General features: G+C 41.5%; 1 protein-coding gene across 1 annotated transcript in view; it reads right to left on the bottom strand.

Annotated features, from left to right (window-relative positions):
• Window positions 1-12264, bottom strand: part of dync1h1.L (dynein cytoplasmic 1 heavy chain 1 L homeolog) — an 85486-nt gene that overhangs the window by 38012 nt on the left and 35210 nt on the right. Inside the window, exons 31-43 of the mRNA XM_018230562.2 lie at window positions 10877-11060; window positions 10549-10761; window positions 10220-10458; window positions 9485-9641; window positions 9115-9342; window positions 8452-8682; window positions 8072-8212; window positions 7692-7925; window positions 7217-7423; window positions 6978-7099; window positions 1067-1232; window positions 826-989; window positions 612-741 (exon numbers count right to left, since the gene is read on the bottom strand). Of these exons, the coding sequence (XP_018086051.1) occupies window positions 612-741; window positions 826-989; window positions 1067-1232; window positions 6978-7099; window positions 7217-7423; window positions 7692-7925; window positions 8072-8212; window positions 8452-8682; window positions 9115-9342; window positions 9485-9641; window positions 10220-10458; window positions 10549-10761; window positions 10877-11060 (2416 nt within the window). The remainder of the gene's footprint in view (window positions 1-611; window positions 742-825; window positions 990-1066; window positions 1233-6977; window positions 7100-7216; window positions 7424-7691; window positions 7926-8071; window positions 8213-8451; window positions 8683-9114; window positions 9343-9484; window positions 9642-10219; window positions 10459-10548; window positions 10762-10876; window positions 11061-12264) is intronic.

Genomic DNA, 12264 nt, shown 5'->3' with positions numbered 1-12264 from the left:
GTTACAATTATCTATGCATGTATGCTGCAATTCTGACGGCAACCAATATCATCCATGTACTAACAATATGCGAGAGCATACAGTCAATATGCTATCAGAACAGATAAATAGAAAGTGTGTCTCTTCGAATGCATCTGTGGACAAGAGTGAGCAAATGCCAATGAAGTAGCCGTCAGCTTTTTAGTGCCTGGAGTTTAAAAAACAAAATCAAGAATGCAGCTCATTCCGAACTGAGGAAACATTTATCCCTTCATATAGGAAGGAAGCATGACTTGTATTTGTTTTTAAAACCTACAACTAGCTCTTGTTAGGTTTATTTTTAGTAGAAGTTTACACGGCACCCAAATGATCTAGGCAACTGTATCAGGTAGCTAGCTAGTGGAGTAAAATTAAATTTACAAAAAATTCCTCACAGGAAATTATTTAGTTTAACGCAGCGCTTCTAAACATGCAGGCTGAACCCCCCTACAGGTTACAGAGCCTCAGCTGATTCAGATACTTCTGAAAGCCTAGCTTTAAAGTCAAGTTAGTGAGATCTGGGGTGAACACTTATTTTCAGTCCACTTCTTGGAACCAGGACTGAATGAAATTAATAGAAAATTGCGAAATACCTTTGATAGCCAGTTGCTGTAGAGAATTGGTCTGCTCAAAGCTTTGTCCTTCTCAACATTAGGGAAATGTTTCAAGGCTACTGTATCAATATTTTCATCAGTCCAACGTCTCTCTTCATCTTCAACAAGTCTGTGACAATTAAGATTATGTAAAAACAGCAATCATATAAACTAAACAAAAACGAAGGAAAAAAATGAAGAACAAATCAACAACCTGTCCTGGAAGAGACGAAGAGCTTCATGTGCCCAAATTCTAATCAGTCCTTCAACTGACAGTGTTTCAAGTGGTCTTAATGCCTCAAAAATTCCTCTCACCCAACGGGTCATTTCACGAGGTGAATATATATAGTGAGGTTGAATGTCTTGTGTAAATCTCTCCTGCAGTGGAAAACAATAGGAATTAGGAAATAACTAAAGAAATAGAAACATTTTAACACATTTGGTTTCAGAAATACCTGTGACATGGTGTAAAACTCCACCATTGCAGCTGTTAGAGGCTCTGCATAGGTTCGCAAAGAAGGAATAAGTCTCAGCATTGCCCGGTTAAATGTTCCATAAATCTGAGTCAATGATGCAGGTCCTGGATAATCAACATACACCACCGGCACATGGCGCAAGAACCTTATTGAAAACAGAAATTATTTGTATAGCAGTCTTATTTTATATAAATGTATATATATTTGCACATGTTTCTCTCTAGTCGTAAAGGGGGACACAGGAACAGTGGGGTAAAGGGCCCAACCCACTAGGAGGCAGGACACTGCAGTGATGTCAGAATTGTAGCCCCTCCCTCTCAACCTTAACGCTCCTTTGCTTAGCCAGTACCACTTAGTCCCAAAGAACTTTAACAGAGGAACAACAACTTAACCCAGAAACTTCAGCCATGGATGAAAAACAGTGAGTACATACATTTTCCTTTCTCTTACATCGTAGGGGGACACAGGAACAGTGGGGACATAACAAAGATGCCCCAGGACCAAAGGAGGGAGAAACTTATGAGGAAACTGCCGTCTGGAAGATCTTTCGGCCGAGGGCCGTCTCAGCAGAAAGGTAAGTAGTAAAATGGTAAAATAGTCTAAAAGGGTTTAAGGAAGCCTTGCAAACCTGATCGCCATATGTCTCTGATCCCAGGAGGCTCCCAGTGCCCTGGTAGAATGGGCCCTAACTGCCTCGTTGATCCAGCGAGCAAGCGTGGTCTTGATGGCAGGAAGGCCCTTTTGGGGGTCCTGTGGGGATCACGCACGAACAAGGTGTCTGTTTTCCTGAAGAAACTGGTATGAAAGACATAGCTCTTTAATGCTCTAACCTCGTTGAGGCGGTGGGGCTTGGCCTCCTTATTACTGCTTGGATTATTGTAAAATTAAGGAAGGATGATCTCCGTATTGATGTGAAATGAAGGGACTAGTGATGTGCCAAATCTTTGGACGCACCAAGTCTTCAGGACCTAAATTTATAGACTCAAACCCGCCCCATTTGTGAAGTCACTGCGAGGCGGGCATGGGTCTATAAATAGGGGGCAATAGCGAGCCAAATGTGGATTGGGAGGGGCGGGTTTTTTCGAAGAATTTCTCGACTCGCACATCACTAAAAGAGACCACCTCGGGCAAAACTCCGGGTACCATGAGTAGTACCGCTCAGTCCTCCTGGAAGGTGAGAGGAGGATCAGGCTCAGAGATACGTCTGATGGAGGATATGGCCACCAGAAAAAACGTTTTCCATGTGAGAACTCATATTTCAACAGAGTCGAGCAGTTCACTTGGAGGTTCCAATAGGGCATTTAGAACAAGGTAAAAAACAAGGTAAAAGTTCTATCCCTTGGATGCTGAAAAGGAGCGAGAAACACCATGCAGGAAGGTACAAACATCCTCAAGGAGAGCCAGGCATTCCTGAAAGAGGACAGAGAGTGCTGACACTTGGGATTTCAGGCCCGATTGAAGGAAGTTTTGGTCTCCAGTGCTCAAACAGGACATTATTGAATTAGAGAGGGTATAGAGAAGGGCAACTAAGCTGGTAAAAAATATGGAAAAGCTTAGCTATGAGGAAAGACTGGGGGTTTTCACGCTGGAGAAGAGAGGATGATATGATAACGATGTATAAATATATAAGGGGATCATATAATAATCTCTCTAATGGTAGGACTACATGGACGTTTTCGGTGTGATCTGAACACGCTGCGTCTGCATCCGACAGTCGTGTCGCGTCAGATCAACGATGCAAAACCGTGCAACAATAATGCATTCACTTACCATATTTTTGTCGCAGGCGTTTTGTCGCAGCGCGTTGGATTGCGCCGAAAAAGTCCATGTAGTCCTACTCTTATGCTTTATTTACCAGTAGGTCTTTCCAGCTGACACAAGGTCACCCATTCGGATTAGAAGAAAGGAGATTCCATCAAAATTTTCGGAAGGGTTTTTTTTACAGTGAGAGCTGTGAATATTTGGAATTCTCTCCCTGAATCAGTCGTACAGGCTGATACATTAGATAGCTTTAAGAAGGGATTGGATGGCTTTTTAGCAAGAGAGGGAATACAGGGTCATGGAAGACAGCTCATAGTACAAGTTGATCAAGGGACTAGTCAGAGCCATTTTGTTGTCAGGAAGGAATTTTTTCTCCCTCTGAGGTTTTTTTGCCTTCCTCTGGATCAACTAGCAGTTAGGCAGGTTAAAATATAGTTAAAAGGTTGAAATTGATGGACGTGTATCTTTTTTCAACCTAACTTACTATGTTATGGGAATGCTAGATTCCCTGAAATCTAGGTCCTGCTGAGAACATCAGACCAGTAACAGTTCCAAGTCGGTGTTAGATCTCGGAAGTAGATGGATTTCATGGTCTGGATGACCTCCTCTGAGAAACCTTTTTCCCTCAGATAGCGGCCTCAAGAGCCAACCCATTAAGGTGAATTGGGGTTCCGTTGCCAAAGAGGGCCCTGGCAGAGAAGATGGTCTCTCAGGGGCAGTGGTACTGGGGGCTCCAGGCAGACAGCCAGGAGATCAGAGTACCAGGATCTCCTAGGCCAACATGGTGCGACTACTATGACCGTGGCTGCTTCTCTGCGTATCTTTTTAAGGACACAAAGGAGAATGAGAAGAGAATGAGAAGAGGACGGAAGATGTAAGCAAGCTGAAAACTGTGTCTATCTTCATTGCCAATGAGTCCCGAATGAAGGGCTAGGCAGATCGCCCTGATTTTCAGCAAGTTGATTGGGAGTAGGGACTCCCCTTGATATCACCTGCCTTGGAACGATTTCCTCTGAAAGGCCAGCCCCCAGCCCTGTAGGCTGGCATACATTATGACTATCTGCTAGTTTGGTGGAAATCTGACCCCAAGACAGGTGGCTGGTGGAGAGTAGCCACCAGGCTGGCAACCGCTTGGTACCTGCCAGTAGAGATATTTTAGAATCTGCACCAGCTCCTAAGTTTAGCTGCCTGAAGTTGACGGAGATGAAACTGAGCGAACGGGACTGCCTCAATGGAAGAAACCATCATGCCCAGAACTCTCATGCTGGACTGTACAGTTGGTTTGGGTGCCATTCTGAGGCACCTAATGGAGGATTGCAGCTTGCGCTATGTCAAAGTGGAGACCCAGGAATGTCCTTTGCGGACTGGGAGATAGAGAGGACTTCTGGAAGTTTATCGTCCAACCGAATTCCTGAAGGGTCTGAATGGTCAACTGAAGGTGGTGGTGTCGCATGGTGTGCGACAGTTTCTTGAAGGTCATGTATGTATGGAGTGATAGACACACCATGGACACTGAGAAAGGCAGACATGACAGACATGATCTTTGGCCCGGTGCTGATGACAAGCCGAAGGGTAGGGCGACAAATGGAAAGTGCTGGTTCGGAAAGGCAAACCTCAGGAATTAGTGGTGCCGAGGGGTGATTGGAACATGGAGATAGGCTTCTCTGATGTCCAAAGATGCCAAAAATTCCCTGGGTTTCACAGCCTGAATGACTGAGCGAAGGGATTACATTTTGAATCACTGGTAAGGGAACCACTTGTTCAGTCGCTTTAAGTCAAACACTGGTCAGACCAATCAGTCACACTTGGGGACGATGAAAAGGTTCAAGACCTGATGAAAAGATGCTGGAACCCGAAACAATGAACCTAGAGTCAAAATGATCAGTTGTTATAAAGGCATCTCTCTTGACTGGTTGCAATAATTTCGGGACTGCCAGGGAGACTTGCCTTTGCTGGTTTAAAGGTAATAGATGAATGAGAGGGGAAACTACTCTTGTAGTTATGAAAGCTTTGATTCTCTTAGAACGAACATTTGGTTTGTGCTTGTTTTGTGGGAGAAGTGTGCTTTATCCCCCCATAGCTTGACATATGATTTTCTCCAATACTTCCCCAAAGAGTTTGGATCCCTTAAAGGGGATGTATATTAATGACTTCTTACAGCTGAGGTCAGCGGACCACAGTCGAGTCATCTTGTATAAGTTAGAGTAGGGTGTACTCAGGTGACCCAAGTGGATTCTAGGATTGGAGGAGGGCTGAACGAGAGGCTGTACACAAAGCCTTGAGAAACCCCTCAAGTTTCTTAACAGTTGGATCCTTAAAGAACTAAACCCAGTAAATGAATATACTGTAATTTTATATAATGATTTTGTTGCACCAACTTAAAGTTTCAGCTTCTTAATAGCAGCATGATCTAGGACTTCAACTTGTCACAGGGGGTCACCATTTTGGAAAATGTCTGCAACACTTACACACTCAGTGGGCTCTGAGCAGCTGTTGAGAAGCTAAGCTTTGGGGTTGTTGCAAATTTACAAGCATAAAATGAGGTTTGTCTGTAATATAAACTGATGCTACAGGAATGATTATTAAATTCTGATGCTAATAAGTTGGTTTCTAAACTGCCATGTAGTAACTATCTGTATTAACTACTAATCAGCCTTATATTGTGGCATTTCTATTCTGTATATACAGTATATTGCGAGTCAGTCCTTAAACTTAGTAAGTGACAGTACCACAGAACATGTGCAGTGAATCAGCAGAAAAAAAGATGGGGAGCTACTGAGGCATCTTTGGAGGCACAGATCTTCCCCGCTAAAGGGCTGTGGTTGCCTTGGGTTGGTACAGAAGCCCAAAACATAAATGTACAACATTTCTAGTTACTTCTTTAGTTAGGTTTTAATTCTCCTTTAAAATGCTGATGCATCTGGAGCAGGAAGAGTAGTGGCTTTAGAGAGTCTAGACACCAGAGCATCTACCACAGGGGGCATGCTCTATTTGTTGATAAATTCCTTGGGAAATGGGTACTGCCTGGTGACCTGAACTTTCTTCTATGGTGATTGCCACTCATACTGAATTATAGCCTGTAACTGTTCTTTTGCAGAAGTGATGTTTCTTAAAGAGGCCCCTAAGCAGAATCTGCTAAATGTGCTGAAGAAAAAAAACTCCCCTTCGAAGTGGGCTAGTTTGACCCTCCTTAAACTTGTTAAGACATTTGTTGCAGGCAAAATATGTCACCACTGGTGGAGTTTGCCTGCTTCCCCTGGTAAATAAATCCCCCCTGCCTTCAGCCATGCTGTGTAATAGCGCTATAAAAGCCCATGCAAGTTACCTTATCCATGGAGGGTGAAAAATGAGAAAAGAGCCGCAATTCAGCAGTGCCTGCTTGGCAGTTACCGAAGACCCTGTAGTCCAGTCTGTTTCGTCATGGCCCCACAGATCAACGCAAACCCGTGATGTCACAGTCACGCACGCAGTCTAACCTCTATGGAGTGCGAGTTTGCTGAAGGCAGGGGAAATACCTGTGAATTTAGCCTGCTTACCTCAGATAAAGAGAGCTGGTGCCTGGCACTTGTCTCTTAAATTCCAGCTAGGGACACCCCAAACTCGGCCATTAACTTGAGCCCAGAGGGGCCTTCGGTCCAGAGAAGCCTCAGATGTCTGTTTCGCAGAGGGGAAACTCCAGAGCTGGGAGCTGACTCTCTGAGTGCAGACCTGTTGTTGACTCACCCCTGTTGTCAGTGCACAGGACCTCTCTAGAGGCCAGTCCTAACCTCCTGTGACAAGGACACTTAACAGAGCGGTACTGGCTAAGCAAAGGGGATTAAGAGCGAGACGGAGGGACTACAATTCTGACATCACTGTAGTGTCCTGCCTTCTAGTGGCCTTTAACCCGCTGTTCCTGTGTCCCCCTAAGATGCAAGAGAAACAATCCTTTGACAACTCTAGAACTTCAAGAAGATATCCAGATTTCCCCATATTTATAGAAAACTAGGTACAGGAAGATCCTAGCCAAAGAGGTTTTCCCTCTAAAGCCGTCACTGTTTTGTGCTAACTTACAGCTGTTGCCAACAAAAACAATATATTCTATCCTGGAAAATGCAAGGTAGAATAGAAAGATGTTAAACGTCATTACCTATGAGTCAAGGGCTTTCTTCCAGGGTCTGTAGGTGGGTTGCAGGCTCCTACAAATTGAATTCTTTCTAACTTCACCCATGTTTGATCAATGGTCCGATAGAAACCTCCATGTTCTACCATCTAAGTGAAGCAAAATACTATTAGTCATCTAGACAGAAACTTCGCTAAGTCAAGAAAAACAAAAAACGCATGTCTACCATAAAATATAAACACATGGAACAGGTTTTTAATGAATACCTGTCGGATGAAGGAAATGACTCTCTGGGTTCCATATTTGTCCATATCTGGCAAATTTATCTCATCGCAGAACAGCACCAACCACTTTCCAAGTTGCACTGGTGCCAGCACAACACCATTTGGTGTTCGTCTGTATTCACAGTAGTGGTCAAATGTTTTCAGAAGTAGTTCTGGGGTAGTAGCACTAGAAAAGTTCAATCCAACAACCTGTAAAGAAACGGATATTTAATTTAACGGATATTTAATATGTGCAAGTACTAAAAGTATACATTAAGTCAAAAAGTTGAGAGAACAGAATGGTTTTGCCATTAATATGTATATATCCTAGCTAAGATATCAAATACAATGTACTAAATATATTACAAATGCAAATCTGTTTAATGGCTGGAGCCACTGTTGAAAATATAGCACTTTTTGTATAGGCAGATGAGCCCAGGGTATGGGAACAATAAGCATTTATACCATAGTGCTTTACCTCCATATCAGGGAGTGCACGCAAGGCACTGAAGAGTGTCATAGTTTTACCAGATCCAGGAGGCCCACAAAGGACAAGTGGCTTATGTTCTGCAAGCCATGTGTAGAGCAGAGCTTCATGTCGAACAGTATCCAGAGTGGGTACAACCACATCAGGGGCAGCCACTTTATGGGTTTCAACTTCAATCTGGGGAACTTTAGATTGCCAGGGTTGCCACTCACCAGTAATTGATACCTTAAAATAAGAAAGACCAATTGTAAATATTCTTTATCACATTACGGTCTTTGTTGGAAGGTGCACTTTCAGTAAAGTTTAACATGATATTTTAACAAGCCTTGCTGCACAAATTTATATTTATTTCTGAAGTAAAATTCTTATACCTCATAATCAATTATAGGTATATTGGGTGTAGATGGGAGAGGTATGGTTGTAATTCTCCTTATGTATTCACCAAGTTCTGCTCTCATTTTTAGGCGTCCATCTCCAGAGAAAGACCACAGAACGGCATAAATAAGGTAGCGCTGCAAGAAAAAGCATTTCATTTGGAATCATAATCATCTATATATTATATTTATATAGCGCCAGCATGTTATAATTAAATACAATGTAAAAAATAGGATCAAGTTATAATTAAATACAGAGTAAAAAATAGGATCAAAGGGCCCTACTCACAAAAGCTTACAAACTTAAGGATAAAGCCTCTATTTTTGTCACCATTAAACAACCACTGTTTACACTGTAAAAAAAAATAAAAAATTACCTGAATGTATCTTTCCAGCTGATCAATTGGCATTGGGAAATCTGGGTGGTTGGCATTGTACTGAGCAATATTACGACAAGCTTGGTGCAACATGGAGAACAAAGAACCCAGGCAACGAAGGCGGGTAAGATCCATGATGTGCTCCAATTTAAATGCATGTTCAAGAGCTTTGATCACTAGCCCATTGGATGTGAAATATGGTTGTAAAACAGTTGCTGCATCACGTTGGATCTGTACAAATACAAAGTTTAACACATGCAAACACAAAATCAAAACACATGAAAACAGGACTGAAGACCTACCAGTCAGTATTAGAATGGCGATTTTTTTAAAAAAAGTAATAGTAACAGTAATATTACAGAGTAGCTTTTTTAAAATTGCATTACGTTTGTATCTGTTTAACCAAGTCTTACAAATAAGATCATCTTCTTGGAAACTATAGTCCTGTAGAGAGCCCTGTTTATCTTCATGTGGAAGAACTTTAACTTAAATGACATCCCTCATTGCTATACAGATGCATATTATATGATTTACAGCATTGTTTCTGAAGCAAAAGACCAGTGCATGGTAATTGCACAAATATTAAGTTTTCCTTTTTGCGTGTTACCAGTTCTTTAGACTCAATGGAGCCAGCTTCTTTAAAAAACAGCCAAAAAAGTTTACCTGTAACATTGGGGAAGATGATTCTTCTCCCTCATCTTCTTTACCCTTTCTCCTTCTTTGTGCTTCGTCTTCACCTTCATCCAGAGGTATACTTCGCAAGCGGGCCAGAAAGTTGTTGAAGATCATATCTGTACTCAGAACATCTTCGCTGAACCAAACCATACCACACCTTGACACTGTTGCCAGAGTAGCATACTTTAGATCCTGAACTTCAAACATGATTCTCACCTAAACAAAGGTAATTAATTAGAGAAATAGGGTTAACAACTACAGGGGTGAAAAGTCTTGCCAGTACTTGTCTACTGCATGTGCACACACAAACAGAAACTATATAAGCGAGAGTGAGTAATAATCAAACTTATTTAAGTACATTAGGTGGAAGGCTGAGACGCTCTCCATTGGGAAGGGTCAAAAGTTTGTTGTCATCCAAGACAGAGTTCAGATTCTCAACCCATTCAGGATCCACATCACCATCAAAGATAATCCACTGACGTTTCTGCAGTTCTCCTCGGACATTGTCAATAATCCTGATGGGGGGGGGGAAACATTTAATGCATCAAACAATTACTATTAACCAGCATTTTGTCAAGTACTATTGTAATACTTAAACATAAAACAAAAATATAAAAAGGATATAAGTAAATACATAAACAAGTATTAATATATGACTTTTGTACATTTGACTCATTTGAAGCTTCCAGATTAGCACCATCTTGATTAAAGGGGTTGTTCCTAAATCAGGAAGGTGGTTGTTTTCACCTTCCTGACTCAGAGGTAACTAATAGCAGGATGAAACTGCAAAGAGGTTGCCATCAATCACCTTATGATACAGAAAGACACATGCCCTGAAACAAATTCAGAACATCCCTAATTCATGGCAGAAAATCTTCATTCCCAGAAAATAAAAGCCATTGATCTGTAAAAGTATCTGTTATTTTTGTCAAGACCATTAAGAGCTGCTGAATTAATTAAATGACACAACAAAATGAGGGTGTGCTTGGTTTGGTTCCTGTAAGTTACATCTGAAATTATAATGCAACCAAAATGATGCTGGTCTGAGGCTTTACAGGAATTAATCTGGAGTGGATATTAATCTAACACTTACTTTCTCAGGACATGCGTAAACAATCCATCTGTCCACTCTCTTGTGTTTGGATCAAGAGTACCATATAAATGGTCTTTGCTAATTGCTTTTGGGTCAATTATGTGGGCCACACCTTCAACTCCTTCCAACCTCTCCAAAGCTTTCAGTAGAACTCTCCAAGCCATGCTTTTTCCACTTCCAGAGGGACCCACCATCATTAAACCATGGTTAATTTGGGTTATTTGATAAAGCTGAAGAACCTAAAAAGTAAAACGATACATAACATTCACTTTTCCCAGTAGTAAAAATAAGAGGTGGGGGGGGGGGGTAATCCAATATAGAAATATTACCTTTTCTACCCACATGCCTCCAACTTCTTCTCCATCCCCATATGTTAGGTACATTTCCTGGCAAACTTTTTTGAGCTCCTCTCTCAGTGCAGTCATTTCTCCACGATGGTACTGAACTCCAGGGAAAACATCAGACAAAAGACTGAACAGTAGTGGAATATCTTCTGCGACCAGTTTGGGCACCATTGTTTCACAGACACTTTGAATCAAAATCTGTAACAGAAATATACTACTCGGTATTCTGGATAAATAACATTTTTTTAAATAAATCAACTGTATTTTTTTTTTTCTTCATAAAACTGTACAAAATGGCACAAAATGTTCATACCTCCTGTTCTGGCAAGTTCTCAGCAACTTTGCCTTCATCCACCACTTCTCCTCGTTCCTGTTTTTCCTTTTTGATCTTTTGAATCCTCTCCCTCTTGACATTTCCAGCACTTATCAACACACTTTTTAAAGCTCGCAGCCCAAAATCATAATGACTTTGAGAGGATAACTGCTCATCACACAACCTATATGCATAGAGAAAAATAGTTAAAAAAAAAGTTTTTTAAGGCACAATAAATGCTTTGGTGTGGTTTTAAAATACTATGTTGTGGAAAGCCAAAGACCACTAAGGATACTGGCACAAAAGAATATTAGTTGTCCACAATAAATCTTTATTGCCGGGGGCAACACATTGACTGCAAATGCTTTTCCATCGGCAATAAACATTATTGGCAGTAGGAAAACATATGTGACACTTTATTTTCACCAAAGTTGTCTCGCAAGGTAACCGAAAAACTAAGCTTTGCATACGTTTTCCCACTTGATATTTACATTATTGCAAATGGGAAAGCATTTGGAGGAGAATAGTTGCCTGCAGTAGTGAAGTTTTATCGCAGGCGACTAATCTCCTCATGTGCCAGTACCCTAAAGGACCCTATGCCTGCATTCAGTGAACAGACATGCTGTGTGTTACAATGTAAAACAGCCCTAAGTTGGCCACTCAGAACAATAAACTCTGTTACACTTGTGCTTTGTAAGAGCACCATTCTAGTGCAGTATTTAAAACATGTTTTAAAAAAGAATGTTTTTTTTTTTTTAAAACTAAAAACTAATGCCCCCTGGCTCTGCAATTGGGAAAACTCTCAACATCTATTGCAATCCACAACTCCTCTGTCACTCTAAGAAAGACAGATGTAGGAAAGTTAATAAGCAGGGCCTTTCCTATTATTTTGACTGCTATGACTTGGTGAAAGTCACTTCTAAACTTATTCAATGAGAAAAGCAGCAGGTAGCACATGGCAAAAGGAGATTTTGTGTACTCGCCATTAAATATTTTTTTCTGCAGTCGCTTGGGGGACACAGAAACAGTGGGGTATATCTGGAACCACTAGGAGGCAGGACACAATAGTAACAAAGTATATCAAGTCCCTCTTCCGCCTGCTATACCCCCCTCTGCAGGCAGAGCTAGGTCAGTTTGTACCATAGCAAAAAACAGGTTACTTAATACGCAATGAACTTAATAAGAACTGTATACAAGCTAACTGGTGGTTGCGTATGCCAACCATGTCTGAAGTTGAGTGAAGGCCTCAATCCAGGTTGGGAAGTCCTGTGTTCCCCAAGCGACTGGAGAGAAAGAGATTAAACGGTGAGAACACAAAATCTCCTCATCTCCATCGTCTGCTTGGGAGACACAGTAACAGTGGGACGTACCAAAGCTGTCCCCTGAAA

The sequence above is a fragment of the Xenopus laevis genome, chromosome 8L (genome assembly GCF_017654675.1).
Source record: "Xenopus laevis strain J_2021 chromosome 8L, Xenopus_laevis_v10.1, whole genome shotgun sequence".
Classification (NCBI taxonomy): Eukaryota; Metazoa; Chordata; class Amphibia; order Anura; family Pipidae; genus Xenopus; species Xenopus laevis.
The sequence above is the reverse complement of the archived record's forward strand: the minus strand, read 5'-3'. Positions and strand labels throughout refer to the sequence as shown.